Source organism: Eptesicus fuscus, chromosome 3 (assembly GCF_027574615.1).
Source record: "Eptesicus fuscus isolate TK198812 chromosome 3, DD_ASM_mEF_20220401, whole genome shotgun sequence".
Lineage (NCBI taxonomy): Eukaryota > Metazoa > Chordata > Mammalia > Chiroptera > Vespertilionidae > Eptesicus > Eptesicus fuscus.
The window spans coordinates 88,401,412-88,426,535 of NC_072475.1; the positions used below are offsets into that span (position 1 = coordinate 88,401,412).

At 37.9% G+C, this 25,124-nt stretch overlaps 1 protein-coding gene across 1 annotated transcript; it reads right to left on the reverse strand.

The window, feature by feature from the left end:
- Window positions 1-1,006: 1,006 nt before the first annotated feature.
- Window positions 1,007-2,107, reverse strand: HTR1F (5-hydroxytryptamine receptor 1F). Its single transcript, XM_008155579.3, has one exon. The coding sequence runs from the start codon at window positions 2,105-2,107 to the stop codon at window positions 1,007-1,009; it is 1,101 nt and encodes a 366-aa protein (XP_008153801.2).
- Window positions 2,108-25,124: the final 23,017 nt, after the last annotated feature.

Below are 25,124 nucleotides of genomic sequence, written 5' to 3' on the forward strand. Positions count from 1 at the left end.
TCTTAAAAAGACATTATGAGTATAATAACTATGGTGAGTAGCCTAGGGTACTTGGTGCCTTACATTTGATTCCTAAATAAACATGTGTAAGTATAACATCTCTCCCTGACCTCCCCACCTTTTCCCCTTGAGTTATTGCTACTTAGAGTAAGGCTTTGATTTCAAATGTTGATAACAGATGGTTGACAGACAGACAACAGTGTGGTGATTGTGGGGCCAAGGGCAGTGGATGGAAGTGGAAGAAGGTATAGGGGAATAAATGGTGATGAAAAAAAATTAAATTAAGTTAAATTAAAAATACTCTAGGAATTCATATGAAACAAAAAGAATATGTAAAATATGCATAAGTTCAGTATCTAAAATTATTTTGCAGTACCTAACTCACTTTATGATTACTCTACTATCTAAATACAGAGACATTCTTTATCTCTAACTTTTACATTTCCTCCAGTCATACTAAGAGTCCTTGGTCACTCCTTCCCCTCTGTCCTATTGCCCATGGTAAGAGGGACAGGGAACAAGAGTGGCTAGGTAGGAGAAAGATGTGCTTTGTGGTGAATTATATATTTTTAATAAAATAATTGAATTATATAATAAAACAGTAGGATTCTATAGACATTATGAAAGGAGATATGTTGTTAATTGAACACTCTTCTGTAATTTTTGTAAGACATAAATCTGGAAAACTACTGTTATTAATAATATATGTATATATATATTTCCAGTTAGCTTTTTAGGAACATTGCATAGGCAAAGCAAAATACTGCTTATAAACAATAAATTATTTTCTAATTTTGAGTACTCTAGAATGATAGTCAAAAGTAATATTTTTATATTAATAAATTTAATATTCCTGCTGCTATTAAAATATAAATTAGTCTTATCATTTTAGCAGTTTTAATTTATTTCCTTCTAAAAGTTTAAATGCTTTGTCATTTAGCATTCACTTAGTTACTTCACCTCAAAAAGAATAATCACAACCTTTTAATAATAAACCTTTTTTAAACTAACATCGACATCGTACAAGTTTTTGGAATGCTTTCTTAAAATCTTCATTAAAGATTGTATAAATCAGTGGATTTATAAGGGAATTGAGATATCCAAGCCATGCCAAAAAATTTGACATTTCTTCAGAAATTTTACACTTTTCACAGACATTAACAACCAATTCTTTTACAAAAAAAGGAAGCCAACATATGACAAATGCACCCAAAATTAATCCCAAGGTAGTGGCTGCTTTGCGTTCTCTTGTTCCTGAGATCTTTTGCCTTCTCCAAGATTTCTCATGCTTGAATTCAGACCTGGGACTTTTCACTGTGCTATGAATTTTATCAAAGTCTGTTGATGGATCAGATAAAGACTTTTCTAGCATGTAGGTTGTGGAGACCAGTCTGGTGCTTTTCTCACCACTCTCCAAAAGAACTTGACCATTCAGCTCCTCCTTGGCAATCCTACTGGCTTGCCTCTTGTGGTATAACGTCTTTGCTGCTTTATATATTTTGTAGTAGAGGATCAAAATCAATGTCAATGGGATGTAGAAAGCTCCAAATGTTGAGTAAATGGTGGAAACAATGTGGTCGTGTTTGATGATGCATTCGTCATCTCTACTAGTTCCTTGGTGCCTCCAGAACAGAGGAGGCATAGAGATAAAAGCAGATATAATCCAAACTACTGTAATCATAATGCCAGCATTCTTGGGAGTCCTTTTCCTGGCATACTCGACAGCATCTGTGATTGCCCGGTACCGATCCAAAGCTATAGCAGAGAGATGCAAGATGGAGCACGTGCAGCATGTAATGTCAACGCTCAGCCAAATGTCACAGACCACTTGCCCCATAATCCAGCTCTCTTTCACAATGTACACAATGCTGAACGGCATCACCAGGACAGCTACAAGAAAATCTGTAACTGCCAGGGAGCAAATTAAATAGTTGGCTGGGTGGTGCAGCTTCCGGGTCACGATAATTGCAGCGATCACAAGAGAGTTGATGGTGGTTGTCATCAGCGCCAGCCCAGAGAGAGTGAGGGACACCAGAATCTTGGATGGCATTCTGTTTAATAGTTCTTCTGAGGTCAAATTTTGATCAGATGAGTTTAAGAAATCCATTTCTTTGTTTGAGAACATTAATACAGCTGAAAAATAGGTATCTGTAACAAAGGAGGGGAAAAACAGTTCAGAGAAAGCTTTAAATATTTTTCTCTTCCTTTCAGAATAAATTTTAAAAAGTATATGTGTATGTTTTTCCAAAACATTCTATAGATTAAAAAAATGAGTTGAGATCACTCATTTTCTTTTTTATTAAATTTAATTTAAGAAACCAATGAGAATAGTAACAAATAATAACTTTCAAAACATTCCTTGAAATACAGCTCAAATAAAATATTTTTTATGAGTAAACTAAACTATTATTCAGTAAAATCTCTACCATTATAGAATTGCATTAAAAAACTGTATTAATCCTAGCTATGATTTTCTCTGTTTGTGCCAGAAAAAGTTTAAAAGCACATGTATTAATATTTATTTGTGCATTACATAAGAAAATATTATTTTAAAGGCAGTATTTAAAATCACAAACAATCTTGAACTTAATTCAAAGTTACATTAAGGATATTATTGTTGGGTTTACGAAGACTAAAGGAAAATTTAATGCATTTTATGTCATAATATAAAGGTTATAAAAAAATTAAACAAAAATGAAGTATTTTTAGTATCTCTCTAGCATTCGGTGATTATTTTATAAAATAAGTAAAACATCAGAGTGTTTAGTAGTCTTTGTGGTTAGAAGTAGTTAATTTAGTTTAAAATGAAATAAAATTAGATACAGTTAAATAACCAAACAACACTGCCCATTATTACAGTAACACATCTGACCAAATAACCCACCTACTAAGGTGAATGTGACAGTAAGGAGAGCTCAGCGTGACACACACCCTGAAGTGGAAATTATTCTTTTCTACAAATCACAATTATAATAACCATGTAACCTTACTTTTGAAAGAAGACCCTCTAAACTGGCTTATGTTTTTTGATTCAGTACATGGTATTATTTAATTACAAGTTAAATAAGAGCAATAAGAATGTAATAAAATAAGAATAATTATTTTTATAAGAATTTTTTTTTTTTGCATTTACCCTTCTCTCCTTCTTGAATAATTCTTTATCAGCTGCCTAGATCTTAGGAAGAGACAGAAAGAACATGAAAATCTGAAACTTTATTCTTACTTATAACTAATAATATTTTTACCTCCATATTCCTTAAATAATTTTTTTACTTTAAATAGTTATGTTTCATTTGTTGGAACTATTAGAACAATAATTTAAAATACTTGATAGTTTTATATCAAGTGCTTTCTTTGAAGTGTGTGTGTATTATAAAACATTGGCGTGCAGCATATTTTATATTCTGCTTGTATTTGGTTTATCAGCATCGCATTTAACTTTTATTTTCTCATATTTATTTAAGGCAGGTTCTGATGGCTTCTCCTAAGCAAATTGAGAGGCAGAAGAAATTTGAAACCTACTACCTGGAAAATGAGTATTTTGCGGTGTGTAATTGAAAAGGAGTCGTATATCTACATTATAATTGAAAGCAACACTTACCTGTTTTTAAAAGGTAAGACAACTCCAGATGAAGAATGGAGGCTGTTATAATAATGTAACCCCTCTAATGTATGAAATAATTATTGTGTGAAATGTTTGCTGTATGGAAACCCCCGATACTCTGTAACTTCGAAAATTAATGAACACCCCACTATCTTGATGTAAAAGCTCTGAGCCCTTAAAGTGTAAACGCCCTGCTCCCAGCATAAGGCACACCGTCTGGCCCACACTGATAAGGACACAACTTGTTTACCACGGTCTATAGAACCTATATGACCCTGAGACTCTTCAGTTGAGGTGTCCTGCCCGATAAGAGGAGGACTCCATGTCGCTCTGAGAGACGAGCCCCTGACTGCTCTGCTGTGTGAGCCTGAACCAACTGCGGCCGCCTGCCTGTCTCTGTTTTCATCGTCTGTCCTTCAGTGCGCATCGCCGGGTGGCCTTTGCTGGAGCCTAGGACCCACTAGGAATAGGTAAATAAGCCCTGTGTGATTGCATACTAGTTCTGTCTTGTGTGTCATGTGTTCCGGTTCGGCTCAGCTGTCTAGACATTGAAGCACCAGGGGAGAGGCCGTTATTGCTGACCCCTGGTCACCTGCGTTTGTCCCACTGAGTCCAGACAGATAATCAATCAATTGGGGCATAATTGGGACAGAGGCTCAAGTTTCCTTTGCAATTCTAAACCAATTGTTCTGGAATTTAGTTTGCTTCAGAATCACCAGGAGGGCTTGGTAAAACACAGATGACTTGGTCCAAGTCTCTGGAGTTTGAAATTTAGTAGATCTGGGGCAGGGAGCCCAGATTTCATTTCTAACAGGAGCCCAGGTGATGCTGCTGCTGCTGGTCCCAGAAGTCACGTGGGTGTAAGGTAATCAATCTGGTTGTTCCTCAGCCATTTGTTAATCCTTTCACTGCTGTAGCATCTATGAATTCCTCTCATTGACAGCAGCTCTGACATTTCTACTGTACAACTTTCTCAGCGTCTCTCTTTCTCACATTCCTAACTTACTTCTTGGAGTGTCTCAAATAAACCATCTTACTCCTACTTCTGATGGCTCCCTATTTTTTTTTTTTTTTTTTTTGAGGTCTTAGGGCAGCTCTTGGACCTCCTGCTCTAGGCCTTTTAACTCCCTTCTCCCCACGTCATTTACACTCTTTTCAGCCTGTAGGAGTTATGCCATATGACCCTATTTCCTAAAACAATATTGGATCTCAGGTCCTGAGGCATAATGGTGTGCTTATCAGCACCATCAGAACTGTCATGAAAATCCTTGATATATGCTTTCAATATCAGTGGACCTCACAGTCTTTAGCTGTCTTCCCTAGAAACATCTCCGGGGTGGGCGTGAGGGGTCAATGGTCAGTGGTGAAATGCTCACTCCAAAGCCATTTAGACATCTTGGAAACATGTAGATTAATTAATTTCTACCTTCCTTCCAATTTTACCCCCATTTTCCCATCATAACATTTGCACTATGTATTCAATAAAAGGGCTGAATATTTTCTTAGTTGGTTAATTCTTTTGCTAGATTATTTAGCATTACGAGAATTCATTTAAAAGTGCTGATATTTCCCATGTTATAAGCAAAAATAACTTTCCACTTTAATTTTCCTGATAATTTTGGCACACAAGCCTCTTCAAGAGATAATCTTCAAATTACATTTTGAACAGAATATTAAAAAAGAGAAACTGAAAATAGTTCTGTGTGTTTCCATAATAAAACATAATTCTGTAGGAAAAAGGACCAGCTTATAATAAGCAAGTAAATTATTTAATAATTCAACTTATTTCTCTAAGCATCACACTGTAGCATTCAAATTAAGTTCAATAAAATGGTATTTAGTATTAAGGAAATTAATAAAAATGTCTCACATAAATTCTATTACAGTTTATAAGAAATCTTTTCATTATTAAATTTAGAAAAATTAATCTGATAGTGTATTTATAGAAAACAAAGAAAATAGGAAAACAAATGCAGCCAGTTGCAATTGGGTTTCTTTACCTTTTTGTCTTATTTTTCTTGCCACTTACAATTAGAATTTCAATAAATAATGTACCATTATTAATTCAAACACAGCCTGTAATCAGATTTGTTCCTATTCCTTTACAGCTAAAGTTCCCACGGTGAGTCCTCATGCTGCTAGGGACCACCTCTGGGTTACTGAACATAGGCAATGTCACTCAAGTTTCTCCTACCCTTAAAACATAGATTGTATTCTGTGTTTTGAATGTCTTCATCGAATAAGAGCCAGGATTACTCTTTAAGTAGAGCCTGTAGTCCCATTGACTATATGTAGCCCCTTTGATAATAATAGAGAGAGAAAAACTTCACAGGATTTATTCAGCATGAATATTTGCCAATTTGTTTTACTAGCTACATGATACATTTTACTCCTCTGCTTATATACATTAAAAAAAATCTAATGTTAATTTATATTCAGTTGTCTTTATCTTAACATCCAATTATATTGTTCCTCTTCAGGTTAAACTATAAGCTCCTAGTTTAACTTAGTTTAGATTATAAAGACCTGGAGGGGTTCATACACACATAGTTTTATTAATAACATGAAAGTAACATTCAGTTCTCTCAAGAACTCATGAGAACCTACAAAGTTGGCTGCTCCAATTAGAATAACAATAATACTTGTCTTTTCTGAGTTTCTACTTCTCCAGGGATGTTAACTGCTTTAATGTATTAGCCCACTTAATTGTCAGTGCTAACCTATAAGATAGGTACAGTTATTTTCTCCCATTCCATAAGTAAGAAAAATGAAATATAGAGGTTTAATTAATGTTTCTACAATAATAATATAACTGACTGGTGGAAAAAACCATTTTACTGTCTGTGAAAGTGTTGTTACTTTACTTAATAACTCTTCTAGTATTGAGGTCGATAAAGTAACTAAAATTTTTTATGTAAAATATTGTTACAGAGTAAGAATTGTATTCAAATGGAGGCAAGTATCCAATAGAATGAACTGTTTATTTCTCTCTGGGAATGTTTAAGATAATGAGCAGGTTTAAATGTATATATTGATGTTCAAATTATAATGGTAGAAATGTGTCCATAGAATTTTCAAACATCTTTTATTGCTTTTTCAATTCTGAGACTTCCAATGTCCTTATTATATTTCTACTAAAGGCCCAGTGCACGAAATTCGTGCATGGGTGTGTGTGTGTGTGTGTGTGTGTGTGTGTGTGTGTCCCTCAGCCCAGCCTGAACCCTTCCAATCTCGGACATCCCTCTCACAATCCAGGACTGCTGGCTCCCAACTGCTTGCCTGCCTGCCTTCCTGATTGCCCCTAACCGCTTCTGCCTGCCAGCCTGATCACCCCCTAATCACTCCCCTGCCAGCCTGATTGATGCCTAACTGTTCCCCTGCCAGCCTGATTGCCCCTAACTGCCCTCCCCTCAGGCCTGGTCACCCCTAACTGCCCTCCCCTGCAGGTCTGGTCTCCCTAACTGCTCTCCCATGCAGGCCTGGGTCCTCCCAACTGCCCTCTCCTGCTGGCCATCTTGTGGCGGCCATGTTGTGTTCACATGGGGGCAGCCATCTTGTGTGTTGGAGTGATGGTCAATTTGCATATTACTCCTTTATTAGATAGGATGCTCCCATTTACTTAAGAACTATTTATTGAGTGCTATTTATGTGCTGATTAATTTTCTAGTTGTAAAAAAAAAGCAAACAAAAGCAAATTCCACCAAATAAGCAAACAAACCTATTCAGGGACAAAACTTCAAAATAATACCTTGTACTTGTCTTTAAGATACTAGGTGTTTATGAAAGAAGTTAAACACATACTTATAGTATAGTCACAATGCAATAAGGGCATTAGAGAGTATGTATAAAGTGTCTTAGAAATACTGGTGAGGAAGAATTAATCATACTGTGGTGAAACAGTGAACGCTGTTCTAGTAGAGGATAAAGTATGGGCAAAAGCAGAGGCATGAAGGCAGGATGCGTTAGACACATGAAGTAAGTAGTATGATGTGGGTCCTGCAAAGGCACGGCAGCACCAAGGAAGTGAGGAGTGAAAATTACCTAGGACGACAATGAAGGTCCTGGCATGATAAGAACGCTGGATTTTCTTTTCCAGGCAATAAGAAGTTTTCAACATGTTTAAGAAGGTAAGTGAAAGGATAGGATCTGTGTTTTGGCAGAGTGAGTTTTGCAAGTACAGTGATACAGCTTGAAGAGAGTTGTGCCACTGCTTTAGGGAGGAAGCTTAAGCAAAAAGATTTAGAGAACTGTGAAAGATGTAGCTGAAATGAGAAGCGTAGAAGGTCATTGGAATAAAATTGATCTAGGTTTTGTTATCCTCCATCAGTGCTCTAAAATTAGAGATTTATTCCCAGAGAAAAAGATAATTGAATTAATTCTGGATAGGATCAGGAATCAGGATGCAGACTGGGGCCAAGGGAAGATGCTGGTGATGATGCTGGGTCAATGGTAGTTTCAGAAAGGGGCAGATCAGAGAGAGAAATTTAATGAGGAAACATGGCAGGGTTGGGTAAATGGAGGTCTTGATGAGGCAAGGAGCAGGTATAATGCAGGCTTAGGTAATGTGCAAAGATGAAAAAAATGGGAGAGGTTGCAGTTACATTCAGAGTCTGGGATTGCAGAGTTTCAAATTTAAGAAGTGATTTGTGGGCTAGGGCGTGAAAATGTTAAGAATTGCTCAAACTCCTTCAGCCCAGTGAAATGTGCTTACAGAGAGCAATGTGGGTCTTCACAAGGCTTTGCAGCACTTCTGAAGTCAAAGGAGCGTTGCTCACATTTTCCATGTATATGAATAGATTTTCTTTATCTACTTCGTTATCACTGCCTTCTGTATCTAATCTTTAAGTCTCTTGAACTCTAGGTTTTGATGTACCCTACTCAGATTTGTCAACTCAACTGCCTTTTTGGCTTTGGATACCCATTCCTTCTTGTCACATTTTGCTTCAACTCTACCCCTCACTTAGGTGAGGTGTCTGTTATTCCCAGATGTCTGACCAAGTTTCATTCTCACCTGTAGGATTATCATTCCCCTGGATTGTCTACTGGCTGCAATAATTCCCATTTCTCTCATATTCAAAATGTATTCACCTTGTCTCCTGGCTGCCCAAGACTCATCCAATCATGGCACAGTCTCAGAGCCCATAATCTTGTGTTTTGCATGGGATCAAGCAGCAGATGAGGCTCTTTGAGGTTGCAGTGCCTCTTGATTCAGAGACCTGTGAACTAAAAAAAACACAACAAGTCATCTGTTCCCTAGTTCCTAACATAAAATGATCAGTCAGGGATAGGAAAATTGTACTAGACATCTCCTTTCAAAAATATTAGGAAAATAGAGGCACATGGTGGCCACTCATCTGAAATTCACCCAGACAAATGTCAGAGAGCTCTACTAGGAGGCTTAGAAATTCACCTTCAAATAGGCCCACTTCTGCTCCCTAGTTTGGTTGTCTAACCCACTGTACTCTGTGGCTCTCAAAGCCTCTCTCCGGGCTGTTGACTCTGCTCTCAGAGAGGTCCTGTGTTTTCTGTGAGAAGTAGTCTACATTACAGCTAAGTAAACTCTTCAGCCTGTGTTCTGCCTATAAAAATAATTTTATTTTGAACTCTGCCCTTTGATCCAAGTCAGTATAATTCTCTTAAACACTTTGTATTTCCCTGTAAACCTCATTGGAAGTCACGATATGTCCCAAAAAGTCACATGCATAATTTTTCACGATAGACTTCTGTCTACTTTGCAAAGAATATTAGGGCTATGGGGCTATATGATTAAGAATCTTAGAAGCGATTCCAAAATGGTGGCAGAGTAAGTGGAAGCTACACTGACACTCTCCCAGGACCAAACTGGAAATACAATTAAAATACAGAAAAACCATTCTGAATAATCAACTGAAGACTAGCTGAGAGAACCCTGATAACTGAGGACAGAAAGTAGAGACCGCACAGAGACTGGTAGGAAGTGCAGAGGTACAAAAGGGCTGGCTGAGCTCCTACAGACAGCAGCTGAAGTTCTGGAGGAATATCTCAGCTGTGGGGGGTTCCCATTGAGAATCCTGGAGTCTAAACCCCAGGCTTGATTCCCCAGCCCAGAGCACCAGAACTAAGAAAGGTGCCCACATAATATCTGGCTAAAAAAGCAACAGGATTGCTGTCTGCCAGGGACAGAGCTTAAAATGCAGGAACCCTCTTAAAGGGCTAATGCACAGAATTTCGTATGCAGCCACACACCTTGGGTTCCAGCTGAGAGAGGGCTGAGAGGACTGAAGCTGTGTGAGCAGAATCCAGGCTTGGGGGCTCTGAGGGCTGATACCCAGTTTCCTGTGCTAAGCCATTCCCTCACACTGCAGAGGACATCTTTTTCCAGTGAACCTTTGGTATCCTTGCAGTTTTGCCTCGGGGAAGGCAGTTGCCCTACCCTGTTGGAGGACCTCTCAACCCCACCCTGTGGTCCATAACCTGAGGCTAATCAAAACTGAATGTCAATAGGACTGCAGGCAGAGGTGGGTATAAGGAGGTTTTGAGTCTTTGATCTAATCACGCTCCTGGGGCTAAAAAAAGCAGTCCCTGGTGCAGATTTTGGGGAGAGCCACAAGCCATGGATTGCTGATAGCTCCAAACAGGGTACTCTGGGCCAGTCACAAACAACATCTGACTTTGTTCTGCACTAGAGATTGGGACTCGTAGAGGATCTACATAATACATAGACTCAACCCCAAACACACAACCAAAATGAGGAGACAAAACAAAAACAAGCCCCAATGACAGAACAAGAGACTTCTCCAGAAGAGCTAAATGAAACGGAGGTAAGAAATTTACCATACATAAAGTCAGAATAATGATGCAAAGATACTCAACAGTTTGAGAAAAGATATAGTAACTGAAGAATGACATAACACTAATATAGAACACAGTGGAAGGAACACAGAACAAATTAGGGGAAGCCAAGGATTGGATCAATGAATTAGAAGACAGGGTAGAAAAAAATCACTCAATCCAAGAACCAAAAAGAAAAATCAATTAATCAACAGGAGTACATGGCATTAGCACAAGAACAGGCATTTGGCTCAGTGGAACAGAGCAGAAACCCATAAACCGACCCAAGCCATTATGCTCAATTAATATTTGACAAAAGAGGCAAGAGCATACAATGGAATCCAGACAGTCTCTTCAACGAATGCTGTTGGGAAAATTGGACAAATATATGCAAAACAATGAAACTACACCAACTTACACCAGACAGAAGAATAAGCTCAAAATGAACAAAAGACTTAAATGTAAGTCGGGAAACCATAAAAATCCAGAAGAAACCATAGTCAGTAGAGTCTCAGACATCTCTTGTAGCAATATGTTTTTGGATACATCTCCTAGGCAAACAAAACAAAACAAAACAAACAAACAAAAAACAACTAAGGAGAAAATAAACAAATAGGACTACATCAAAATGAAAAGCTTCAGCACAGCAAAAGAAACCAACAAAATAAAAAGGGAGCTCACTGTATGGGAGAACATATTTGGCAATGATACATCTGATAAAGGGTATATATATATATATATATATATATATATATATATACCCCCTACAATGTAACAAAAGAAGGACAGACAAACAATTCAATTAAAATATGGGCAAAGGACCTAAATAGACACTTCTTCAAAGTAGACATACAGATGGCCAAGAGACATATGAAAAAATGCTCAAAGTCACTGATCATCAGAGAGATGCAAATTGAAATGATAATGTGGTATCACCTCACAACTGTCAAAATGGCTACCACCAACAAATCAACAAATGACAAGTGCTGGGGAGAATGTGGAGAAAAGGGAACCCTAGTACACTGCTGGTAAGAATGCAGATTGGTACAGCCATTATGAAAAACAATATGGAGTTTCCTCAAAAAATTAAATATGGAACTTCCATTTGACCCAGTGTTCCCACTTCTAGGAATTTATACTAAGAAACCCAAAATACCAATCAGAATGAATGTATGCACTCCCATGTTCATAGCAGCACAATTTACAATAGCTAAAATCTGGAAATAGCCCAAGTGCCCATCAGTAGATGAGTGGATAAAATAGCTGTGGTACATTTATACCATGAAATACTATGCAGCAGTAATAAAGAAGAATCTCTTACCCTTTGAGACAGCATGGAGGGACCTGGAGAGTATCACTCTAAGTGAAATAAGTCAGCCAGAGAAAGACAAATATCATATTATCTCACTCATATGTGGAATCTAAATAACAAAATAAACTAATGAACAGAGTGGATCCAGAGACATGTAAGCATGGACCAGAGTGCGGAATCTCGGAGGGAAGGTTGGGGAGGGTGGGTGGGTGGGCAGTAATCAACCATAAAAGCATAAAAGCATAACCCATGGACACAGATAATAAGGTGGTAAAGGCCTGGGGTGGGGGGCAGGGGCAGACTTGAAGGGGTTAATGGGGGAAAAAGGGAACATATGTAATACTTTCTATAATAAAGAATGATTAAAAAAACAAAACATACAAATAAATAAAATACCAAAACAGGAGTAGAGCTTATGTGATCTGTGGGACAACATGAAACATAACAATATTCACATAATAGGAGTACCAGAAAGGGAATAAAGTGCCAGAAACCAGAAAAGTTCCCTAACCTGGTGAAAGAAAAAGTCACACAAGTTCAGGAAGCACAGAGTCCCAAGCAAGAAGAACCTAAACAGGGCCATGCCCAACACATCATAACTAAAATGCCAAAAATTAAAGACAAAGACAGAATCTTTTTTTATTTTCATTTTTTAATTTCAGATTTTTATTTTTGCTTTTTTAATTTTAGATTTTATTTTTAAAATATACACTTAATTTTTTTTATAATTATCTTAAGTTTTACATATGTCTCCTTCTTCTCCAACTGACCCCTGCCCTAAACCATTCCCACCCCGGGCAAGCCCCCACCACCCCAGTGGACAAACACAGAATCTTAAAGGCAGCAAGAGAAAAGCAATTTTCTCCCCTACAAAGGACCTCCCATAAGGCTGTCAGCTGATTTATCATCAGAAACTCTACAGCTAGAAGGGAATGGCATGAAGAACTCAAGGTAATAAAAAGCAAGGATCAGGAACCAGGATTACTATACCTTGCAAGGCTATTATTCAAAATAGATGGTGAAATTAAGTGCTTTCAAGACAAAACATGGCTAATGGAGTTTGTCACCACCAAACCAGCACTGCAGGAAATGCTAAAGGGATTGATGTAATGGGAAGAAGAAATATATAGTTATTATATATTTTTATATAATATATATATATCCCTTTTTCCCCCATTAACCCCTTCAAGAGAGAGAGAGAGAGAGAGAGAGAGAGAGAGAGAGAGAGAGAGAGAGAGGAGAGAAATATCAGTCAATTTGCCTTCCATATGCCCTCTGACTGGGGATGGAACTTGCACCCCAGGTATGTGCCCTGACTGGGAATTGAACTAGCAACCTTTTGGTTTACGGGATCCTCTTTGCCAGATTCACAAGTTCATCCAGCAGATTTTATCTTTTAGATTATGGGAGACAACTCTCTTACAAATTGTTTTGTTACCATACGTTGCCTTCTTTCTAGTCTCCAAGATTGTTTCATCACTTTCTCTCCAGACACTACTAAAAGTTTGTTTACTAATAGTCTCCTCATTGTTTTTTCAGTCTCTCCAGGCTACCTGGTCTTAAAGCCAATGCCATGTGTATTGATGCAGAGTTGACCAGAATGGGTTGTGCTGATTATTTGCTGTGAGTTTGGCATCACTCTGGGCTTCCAAGCCCTGCAATGTAAAGCGATATAGGGAACTATATTTCCCAGAATTCCCTTCTCTAAAGGAGGAGTCTGTGTGTAACTTAAAAAATGTTTTTATTGATTTCTTTTTAAAGAGAGAAGAAGGGAGAGGGAGAGAGAGGAAAGCATCAATGACAGGGAATCAAACTGGTAACCTCTTTGTGCATAGGTCAATGCACCACCAACTGAGCCACACCAGCCAGGGGTCTCAGATATTTTTGAGAACTACAGCAGTTTTCAAGGAAAACTGTCTTTAGGCTGAGGTGCTCAATGTCTACTTTTTAAACTTTAGGTAGCAACTGGATTTTGACTTTAAATTAAAATTTGATGTTCCTGACCTTCTTTTCCTAGCATTTCCAATGTTAATGTAAACTCCAATATCTTCTTTAAGTCCCTTTATTCCAGGAATATTTTGGGTGACTCTGTTGCCTTGACCAGTCCTAGACAAGGATCACGCTGTTAGTGGTAATTGGAAATTAATAACTAAAGTAGGTTTAACCAAATCTTAAAAATATTAAGCAAAATTTTCATTAAAACCATTAATGAAAGCAGCTCTAACCATTAAAGTATTAACTAGCTTTAACCAACTAAATCTTTACAATATTTAGGAAGAAAAGAGCATGTTAAAGGAAATTTTACATATTCACACATTTCTTTGCTTGAATGTTCCTAGTTACTGTTTTCAAGAAACGGGTGCAGAGTAGTCTGCTACAGGCGGGAAAATAATTAATTGCAACAATGAAAATCTTAGGGAAAACTGCAGTACATTCAATGAGCACTGTGAAACTAGCACCTGTTATGGAAAAGGAAGCAAACACACACACACACACACACACACACACAAACTCAGTATGCTGTCCTATTTCCTTTGACTGTGGCTGAAACTTCAAGAGGGTGGAAGCTGAGTACATGGGAGGAGAAGGAGAGGGGGACATGGAGAAATGGGGTTGTGAAGGCAGTCAGAACTGATGTGTATTCCTGAGAGTGAGACTTCAGCTTATTAGAAGACTATCAAGCACTGTGCATGAAACCCACAAGTGCTAGAGTTGAACAGAACTTCAGTTGAAGCCTAGTCTTCCCCATCTACTAGTGTGGCCCAGGAAAGTCATTTCCACTTTCAAAGACTCATTATCTGTAAAGGGAAAGTAAAGAATCAAACCTTATAAGATGTTGTTGAAGATTAAAAATAAATCCCTTAGGTGCCTGGCAACCCGATAAGCTTGCTATTTATAGTTGTCATCTATGGTATGGAGCTAGCAACCTCTGCCTTCAGGATTATTAAAAAATTAAAGTACCATAGGTCTATCAGGGTAAAAAGTATTACTTTAATTTTTACCTCAGTCAACATTTTATAGTACCATCATTGTCTAATACCAAGTTTTCTAATTCCTTTTTAAGAGCGTGGTGGTGGGAGGAAACACATACAATTACCATAAATGATGACATACTTTTAGTCTCTCAATATTTGAATTAAAATGGAAAACAGGTAATATGTTAGCAAGTTATAGATGGAAATTTTGAAAGAACATTTTCATGATCTTTCCTTCTTTGCCTAACATCCCTTTTCTTTGAGTATTCAGTAAGACAAATAGTTCACAAAAAGTTCACTCCATGGTGACACTGGATACAATCTATAATATCTATAATAATAAAAGTGTAATATGTTAATTAGACCAGACAGCTGAACAACTTTCTGGAAGTCCTTCCGGATGACCTACCGGACGAAGCCAGCGCTGCGAAGGTCAAGGCAAGGTCAGGAATTGTTATCTTTCTTTTAAATTTTTTTTTACTGTTTTACTTCATTACTGCTGTGTACGTGCTCCTCGTACATAGAATATCTTTGGAAAGATACACAAGCATCTGTCAACTGTGGTTCTCTCCAGAGAATAGAAATGTATGGCGAGGGAGATAAGGTTTGGAAAGATACTAAAATTTTGCATACATTATGCATTTATTACCTGTTTTTGTTAATGTTTCTTTTTTTTCAATTTTTAAAATTGATTAAGGTATTACTTGTGTCCATATCTCCCCATTTCCCCCCCACCACCCTACTCCTATAAATGCCTTCACCCCCCAGTGTCTTGCATCCATTGGTTATGCTTATATGCAAGCATACAAGTCCTTCGGTTGATCTCTTACCTCCCCCCGCCCTCCCCAGTCTTTCTGCTGTAATTTGACAGTCTGTTCGATGCTTCTCTGCCTCTGTATCTATCTTTTTGTTAATCAAGTTATAATGTTCTTTATTATCCATAAATGAGTGAGATCATGTGCTGTCCCAAAGGGTAAGAGATCTCTCTTTTTTACATTTACACTATGGAATATACTATATATAGTATCAAATGTCCCACAGCTTTTTTATCCTTTCATCTACTGATGGGACACTTGGGCTGTTTCCAAATCTTAGCAGTTGTAAATAATGCTGCTATGAACACAGGGGTAATTATATTCTTTCTGATTGGTGTTTTGAGATTTTTTGGGACATATTCAGAGAAGTGGGATCACTGTGTCAAATGGAAGTTTCATTTTTAACTTTTTTAGGAAACTCCATACTGTTTTCCATAATGACTGCACCAGTCAGCATTCCCACCAGCAGTGAACTAGTGTTCCTTTTTCTCCACATCCTCACCAGCACTTCTTTGTTGATTTTTTTTTAATGATAGACATCCTGACAGGTGTGAAGTGATATTTCATTGTGGTTTTAATTTGCATTTCTCAGATGATCAGTGACTTTGAGCATTTTTTCATGTGTCTCTTTGCCATTTGTATGTCATCTTTGGAGAAATGTCTATTCAGGTCTTCTGCCCATTTTTAATTGGATTGTTGATCCTTTTTTTTTTTGAGTTGTATGAGTACTTTATATATTTTGGATATTAACCTCTAGTATACTATTATACATTATGTTGATTTACATTATATACACCTTACAATTATATTTAGGGACACTAACAGCATTGCATTCCATTGATTCTACTTTGAATAAACTTTATATGCTCATAGACAGATCTGTATTGGTATGGGATCCCAGTTAGATTTGTCTTCCAGACTCTTACCCACTCCTACCACTGCTTACTTGGCATTTATTCATATTTCTGCACATCAAAAGTATAATAGCCTTTAAAAACAAAATTTACTTTTATTATATGAGGATGGTATTCTATTATGATAAATGCCTATAATACTACTCAGGGAACTAAATATATCTAAGATTTTATTTATTTTTTAGACACTTGTTTCCAGAACAGCTGATTATTGAAGTCTTGATCTTTTTGCTCAAGAAAGTTAAAAAAAACAATAAACATGAGTATCCTATATAATAAAAGAGTAATATGCAAATTAGACGTCCCTCAGCTACAAAATGGCAGCGCCCATAGCCACAAGATGGCAGTGCCCAGTGCTCTCAGCCCCGCCAGAGTCCCCCAGTCCAGCCCCTCCAGAGTCCCACAGTCTGGCTGGGAGGCACTTGCGCCCCCATGCAAGCGTCCGAGCCCCACGCACCGGCCGGTCCCCGCCGCCAGCATCCGGGGTGTGTGGCTGGGAGGCGCCTGGGGTGTTGGTCCAGGGGTCATGTGGGATGCACCCACTCCAGTAGCAGATCAAGCATAGCTGCTCTGAGACCTCTGGAGTGTCTGGGATTGAGCAGCGAAGCTGGATTGTTTGGGCTTATAGGCCCGGCCAGGGGTCGTGGGGACCAAGTGGACAGGTGGGATCCGCCTACTCCAGTGGCAGATCCAGCCTCATTGCTCCCCAGCCTCTGGCATGTCTGGGCCTGTCAGCCCCTCCATGAGGCTGGATGTTGCTTTCAGGGGACACACAAGTGGGCGAGGAGTTGACTCTGGGTCTTCTGGAGCAGGGGGACTTGATGCTGTGTCCCAGTTTGTGCTGGCCCAGACTCTGACAGCAGGGAGGAGGAAGTCCCACCCCACAGAATCAGCCAGAATCAGCCATTGGTCAGACAGCTCTCAGTGGTCTGATAGCCATCTGACAGCAGAGAAGAGGAAGTCCCACCCTTAGAGAATTGACCTTTGGTCAGACAGCTCCCTGCCACCTGACAGCCAGGACTCGCATTCACCTGACAGCAAGGAGGTGGAACTATGTCTAAACATCTACTATTGATACAAGGTAGCTCTGCAGCTGAAAGAAAATGTCTGAAGACCAACATGCTTCTGATCTTAAAAGAAGGCGGCAACTGCGACAGAATGTATCTGAAGAGCAGCTATTAGAAAAACGTGGCTCTGAAGCTGAAAGAAGCCGGCGTCATCAACAAAAATTGTCTAAAGATCAATGTGCCTCTGAACTTGAAAGAAGGTGGCAGTGTCGACAGAATATGTGCAAAGAACAGTCATTAACAAGTACTACCAATACTGGTAGGATCTGCCTTCTCATAAAAAATGGAGTACATGAGGATGCAATTCTCGAACATAGTTGTGGTGCAATGACTATTAGATGCCAATTTTGCCTATCACTAAATTTCTCTGATGAAAAACCATCTGATGGAAAACTTACTCGATGTTATAGCAAAGGTAAAGTCTGTCCAAATGATATACATTTTCCAGAATACCCAGCATATTTAAAAAGATTAATGACAAACGAAGATTCTGACAGTAAAAATTTCATGGAAAATATTCGTTCCATAAATAGTTCTTTTGCTTTTGCTTCCATGGGTGCAAATATTGCATCGCCATCAGGGTATGGGCCATACTGTTTTAGAATACACGGACAAGTTTATCACCATACTGGAACTTTACATCCTTCGGATGGTGTTTCTCGGAAGTTTGCTCAACTCTATATTTTGGATACAGCCGAAGCTACAAGTAAACGATTAGCAATGCCAGAAAACCAGGGCTGCTCAGAAAGACTCATGATCAACATCAATAACCTCATGCATGAAATAAATGAATTAACAAAATCGTACAAGATGCTACATGAGGTAGAAAAGGAAGCCCAATCTGAAGCAGCAGCAAAAGGTATAGCTCCCACAGAGGTAACTATGGCAATTAAATATGATCGTAACAGTGACCCAGGTAGATATAATTCTCCCCGTGTAACCGAGGTTGCTGTCATATTCAGAAACGAAGATGGAGAACCTCCTTTTGAAAGGGACTTGCTCATTCATTGTAAACCAGATCCCAATAACCCAAGTGCCACTAAAATGAAACAAATAGTATCCTGTTTCCTACATTAGATGCAATGACATATCCTATTCTTTTTCCACATGGTGAAAAAGGCTGGGGAACAGATATTGCATTAAGACTCAGAAACAACAGTGTAATCAACAATAATACTAGATGAAATGTAAGGACACGAGTCACACAAATGCAGTATTATGGATTTCATCTCTCTGTGAGGGACACGTTCAATCCTATTTTAAATGCAGGAGAGTTAACTCAACAGTTTAATGTGGATTCATATTAAAAAATGGAGGCCAATTGGATAAATTTCATTAAAGCAAACCAATCTAAGTTGAGAGTTGAAAAATATAGTGGTTTGATGGATTATCTCAAATCTAGATCTGAAAATGACAATGTGCCTATTGGTAAAATGGTAATACTTCCATCATCTTTTGAAGGTAGTCCCAGAAATATGCAGCAGCGATATCAGGATGCTATGGCAATTGTAACGAAGTATGGCAAGTCCGATTTATTCCTAACTATGACATGCAACCCCAAATGGGCAGATAATACAAACAATTTACAACGCTGGCAAAAAGTTGAAAACAGACCTGACTTGGCAGCCAGAGTTTTTAATATTAAGCTGAATGCTCTTTTAAATGATATATGTAAGTTCCATTTATTTGGCAAAGTAATAGCTAAAATTCATGTCATTGAATTTCAGAAACGTGGACTGCCTCACTCTCACATATTATTGATATTAGATAGTGAGTCCAAATTACGAATGGAAGATGACATTGACCGTATAGTTAAGGCAGAAATTCCAGATGAAGACCAGTATCCTCGACTTTTTCAAATTGTAAAGTCAAATATGGTACATGGACCATGTGGAATACAAAATCCAAATAGTCCATGTATGGAAAATGGAAAATGTTCAAAGGGATATCCAAAAGAATTTCAAAATGCGACCATTGGAAATATTGATGGATATCCCAAATACAAACGAAGATCTGGTAGCACCATGTCTATTGGAAATAAAGTTGTCGATAACACTTGGATTGTCCCTTATAATCCATATTTGTGCTTTAAATATAACTGTCATATAAATGTTGAAGTCTGTGCATCAATTAAAAGTGTGAAATATTTATTTAAATACATCTATAAAGGGCACGATTGTGCAAATATTCAAATTTCTGAAAAAATATTATCAATCATGACAAAGTACAGGACTTCATTGACTCCAGGTATGTGAGCGCTCCTGAGGCTGTTTGGAGATTTTTTGCAATGCGAATGCATGACCAATCTCATGCAATCACAAGATTAGCTATTCATTTGCCAAATGATCAGAATTTGTATTTTCATGCTGATGATTTTGCTGAAGTTTTAGATAGGGCTAAAAGGCATAACTCAACTTTGATGGCTTGGTTCTTATTGAATAGAGAAGATTCTGATGCATATAATTATTATTATTGGGAGATTCCATAGCATTATGTGTTTAATAATTCTTTGTGGACAAAACGCCAAAAGGGTGGGAATAAAGTATTAGGTAGACTGTTCACTGTGAGCTTTAGAGAACCAGAGCGATATTACCTTAGACTTTTGCTTCTGCATGTAAAAGGTGCAATAAGTTTTGAGGATCTGCGAACTGTAGGAGGTGTAACTTATGATACATTTCATGAAGCTGCTAAACATTGAGGATTATTACTTGACGACACTATCTGGAAAGATACGATTGACGATGCACTTATCCTTAATATGCCCAAACAACTACGGCAACTTTTTGCATACATATGTGTGTTTGGATGTCCTTCTGCTGCAGACAAATTATGGGATGAGAATAAATCTCATTTTATTGAAGATTTCTGTTGGAAATTGCACTGAAGAGAAGGTGCCTGTGTAAACTGTGAAACGCATGCCCTTAACGGAATTCAGGAGGTATTCACATTGCATGGAATGAAATGTTCACATTTCAAACTTCCGGACTATTCCTTATTAATGAATGCAAATACATGTGACGAATTGTATGAACGACAACAGGCAGAGATTTTGATAAATTCTCTGAATGATGAACAGTTGGCAGCCTTTCAGACTATAACTTCAGCCATCGAAGATCAAACTGTACACCCCAAATGCTTTTTCTTGGATGGTCCAGGTGGTAGTGGAAAAACATATCTGTATAAAGTTTTAATACATTATATTAGAGGTCATGGTGGTACTGTTTTACCCACAGCATCTACAGGAATTGCTGCAAATTTACTTCTTGGTGGAAGAACCTTTCATTCCCAATATAAATGACCAATTCCATTAAATGAAACTTCAATTTCTAGACTCGATATAAAGAGCGAAGTTGCTACAACCATTAAAAAGGCCCAACTTCTTATTATTGATGAATGCACCATGGCATCCAGTCATGCTATAAACACCAAAGAAAGATTACTAAGAGAAATTATGAATTTGAATATTGCATTTGGTGGGAAAGTTCTCCTTCTCGGAGGAGATTTTCAACAATGTCTCAGTGTTGTGCCACATGCTATGCGATCGGCCATAATACAAATGAGTTTAAAGTACTGTGATGTTTGGGGATGTTTCAGAAAGTTGTCTCTTACAACAAATATGAGATCAGAGGATCCTGCTTATAGCGAATGGTTAGTAAAACTTGGAGATGGCAAGCTTGATAGCAGTTTTCATTTAGGAATGGATATTATTGAAATCCCCCAGGAAATGATTTGTAACGGATCTATTATTGAAGCTACCATTGGAAATAGTATATCTATAGGTAATATTAAAAATATATCTAAACACGCAATTCTTTGTCCAAAAAATGAACACATTCAAAAATTAAATGAAGAAATTTTGGATATACTCGATGGAGATTTTCACACCTATTTGAGTGATGATTCCATTGACACAACAGATGATGCTGAAAAGGAAAATTTTCCCATTGAATTTCTTAATAGTATTACTCCTTCGGGAATGCCATGTCATAAGTTAAAATTGAAAGTCGGTGCAATCATCATGCTATTGAGAAATCTTAATAGTAAATGGGGTCTTTGTAATGGTACCAGATTTATTATCAAAAGATTGCGACCTAACATTATCAAAGCTGAAATATTAACAGGATCTGCAGAGGGAGAGGTTGTTCTGATTCCAAGAATTGATTTGTCCCCATCTGACACTGGCCTCCCATTTAAATTAATTCGACGACAGTTTCCCGTGATGCCAGCATTTGCGATGACTATTAATAAATCACAAGGACAAACTCTAGACAGAGTAGTGATATTCCTACCTGAACCTGTTTTTGCACATGGTCAGTTATATGTTGCTTTCTCTCGAGTTCGAAGAGCATGTGACATTAAAGTTAAAGTTGTAAATACTTCATCCCAAGGGAAATTAGTCAAGCACTCTGAAAGTGTTTTCACTCTTAATGTGGTATACAGGGAGATATTAGAATAAGTTTAATCAGTTTATCAGTCATTGTTTGCATCAATGTTGTTTTTATATCATGTTTTTGTTATTTTTATATCATATTTTTGCTGTTTTTATATGATGTTTTTGTTATTTTTATATGTCCTTGTTCTTATACCATTTTGTTATTGTTTATTAATAAATTCATATATTATTTTCATATACATTTTACTTATTTCCTTTCATCTCTCATACTTCTATTATAGGGAAAGGGCAAATAGTAATATTAACATATTTCCTCTAATTAATTCCCTTGTAATGTGCATGAATTTCATGCACCGGGCCACCGTGGGATCCCTGTGGGATCGGACCTAAACAGGCAGTCGAACATCCCCGAGAGGTCCCAGATTGGAGAGAATGCAGATTGGGCTGAGAGATACACCCCCCCCCAGTGCACAAATTTTGTGTACCGGGCCTCTAGTTATAAATAAAAATTAAATAAATATTATTTACTTCATTTCTATTTATATGTTATTGCTACTCAAATAGATTTAGTTTAATATTTTAATGATTTGTGCTGTAATAAGAGTTTTCAATGTCAATAAATCATGTAAATAATTCTGAGAGCAAATTCCTTTTGTGGATTCAGCAAGCAGAATTATTAAGAGTATATGAGTTAATGCATTTGAAAGATTTTTCTAAGCCCTGTCAAAGTTGATTTGTCTTTTATCTTATGAGTTTTTAAAAGCACGTAGCATAATCTAATTAATCAACAAATATCTATTTTAGTTCTTAGATTACTAAAGAACTATTTTTTTTGTCCTTTGGATTCAGTCATCAACTTAAAATTTAACTTATTTATCATTTTCTGTTAAATGTCAATTGTCATAAAATGATGTAAGAAATTATAATACAAAAGATGTCCTTGTGACAGACCATTATTTTTCTATCAAAGCTGAAGTTTAACATGCAGTAGAAATAAAATACCATATTTAGCAATCAATTTTCTCTTTGGGATGGAGAAATCTCACAAAATTGGGAAAAAATGTTTCATAAGTTAAATATGCAGCAGTTCTGATAACTTTCTTGTTGTCCTAGTCTGTCTAAGAAAAGGAGAGCATAATACGTATAATGTTCCCAAAGGGCATTTTAATAGAGAATTCAAAGATCATCTGAGATACAGGGACACTAAGGGAAAGAGTAGAGTGTTAGCAGTTTCAGCTGATGTGGCTCTAAGATGGGTAGGGATAGCCTTAGTCAGTATAACCTTTTGTCACTGATTGTAGAACAAACTATGGGCACATGGATATTCCTTGCTTTTATCTCTTATGCCTAAATTTTGAATTGCACAGCCATCTAAAATGAGAGTTTTATGGGTATAACACTTAGTATTTGTGTTAATTCAGTGCTTGTTTAGTATCATCAAGAAATTTGACCTTGTAAAACTTAATACTCATAGGATATATTTCCAGTTATTCCCCTAAAGATGTACTCATTAACTAGCATCCTTGGCATGTCTACTGACTCTACCATTAAGAAGGCAGCATATGATCAATATGCTTTTTATCTGTATGAAAGGTCCAGAATGGGATCCTCTCCTGTATCTTGCTGTGGTTTGTATGGTCCAATTTAATATTACAATTTCTTTTTCTTTTCTTTTTAAAATTACTTTACTTTTATCATTTCTGTTCCTTTTATTATAACCTATTCCCACATACTTTGTATTTTATTTCTTAAAATATGTCTTTATTGCATGGCTGGTATAGCTCAGTGGTTGAGCATTGACCTATGAACCAGGAGGTCACAGTTCAATTCCTGGTTAGGGCACATGCCCGGGTTGCGGGCTTGATCCCCAGTGTGGGGCATGCAGAAGGCAGCTGATCGATGATTCTCTCTCATCATTGATGTTTCTCTCTCTCCCTCTCTCTTTTTCTCTGAAACCAATAAAAATATATATTTTAAAAAAAGGCTTTATTGATTTTAGGGAGAGAGGAAGGGAGAATAAGAGACATAAACATTGATAAGAAACATCAATGACAGAGAAACCAAGATGGCGGCATAGGTAAACACCTATACTGCTGCCTCACACAACAATTTCAAAACTGCAACTGGAAGACAGAGCGGACATCGTCCAGAACCACCGGAAAGCTGGCTGAGTGGAAATTCTACAACTAGAAGGAAAGATAAAAGGACACTGAGACCCAGAGGAGCTGTGGAGGACAGGTGCGGAGCCCCGCGCGTGTTGAAAGGGCGGGTGGCTGAATATGCAGCTGGCTTACTCAAGGCGCTCGGAGAGGGCGAGCAGCAAGCGCGTGGCTAGCTTTCTCGTTTGGGAGGGAAACAAAACCTCCCGACTGCACTGAAATCCAGATCCAGGTGAGACTTTGAGTACCCAGACTCATTCGGGGAGAAACTGGACTGTCTGGCAGCGGGCGAAACTCAGGGCAGCCTTCTCTCAGAGGTGCGTGCAGCCATTGCCACGGGACACTGAGACACAGGGGCCTCTTAGGGTGGGGCTGATAGGAAACCAAGGCTATCTGCTCAGCCCTGAGACTCTGCCCCATCCAAGCTGAGCACAGAAGCTCTCCCAGTGGAGACACAGCTGATACTCACAGTCAATTGGCCTGGAGGTCAACTCCCCCTGGAGGTAAACAATCTAGGCTTAACTACAACAAGACTGCACACACAGCCCACAAAGGAGCACACCAAGAGTGTTCACCTCAGGTAACTGGGGAGGTTGAGCCACTGGGCCCTGCTAGGACACCTAGCACACAAAGCCACTCCATCAACTCAGGGAAGCAGCCAAAATGCGGAGACAAAGAGGCAGGCCACAAATGAAGGAAAAGGAGGAAAGTAAACGAGTGGCTATAGAGTTCAAAACCACGGTTAAAAGGTTTTTCAAGAATTTCCTAGAAAAGGCTGATAAATTTAATGAGACCCTTGAAGATATGAAAAAGGATGAACTAGAAATTAAGCATACACTGACTGAAATAAAAAATATTACACAGAGACCTAAAAGCAGACTAGAGGATTGCAAAAACCAAGTCGAAGATTTGAAATACAAAGAAGCAAAAAACACTCAACCGGAAAAGCAAAAAGAAAAAAGAAACCAAAAAGTTGAAGATAGTGTAAGAAGCCTTTGGGACAACTTCAAGCATACCAACATCAGAATTATGGGGGTCCCAGAAGAAGAGAGAGAGCAAGATACTGAAAACCTAT

Coding starts and splice junctions, on each gene's coding strand:
- HTR1F (XM_008155579.3), bottom strand. CDS start 2,107: ATGGATTTCTTAAACTCATCTGATCAAAATTTGACCTCAGAAGAACTA.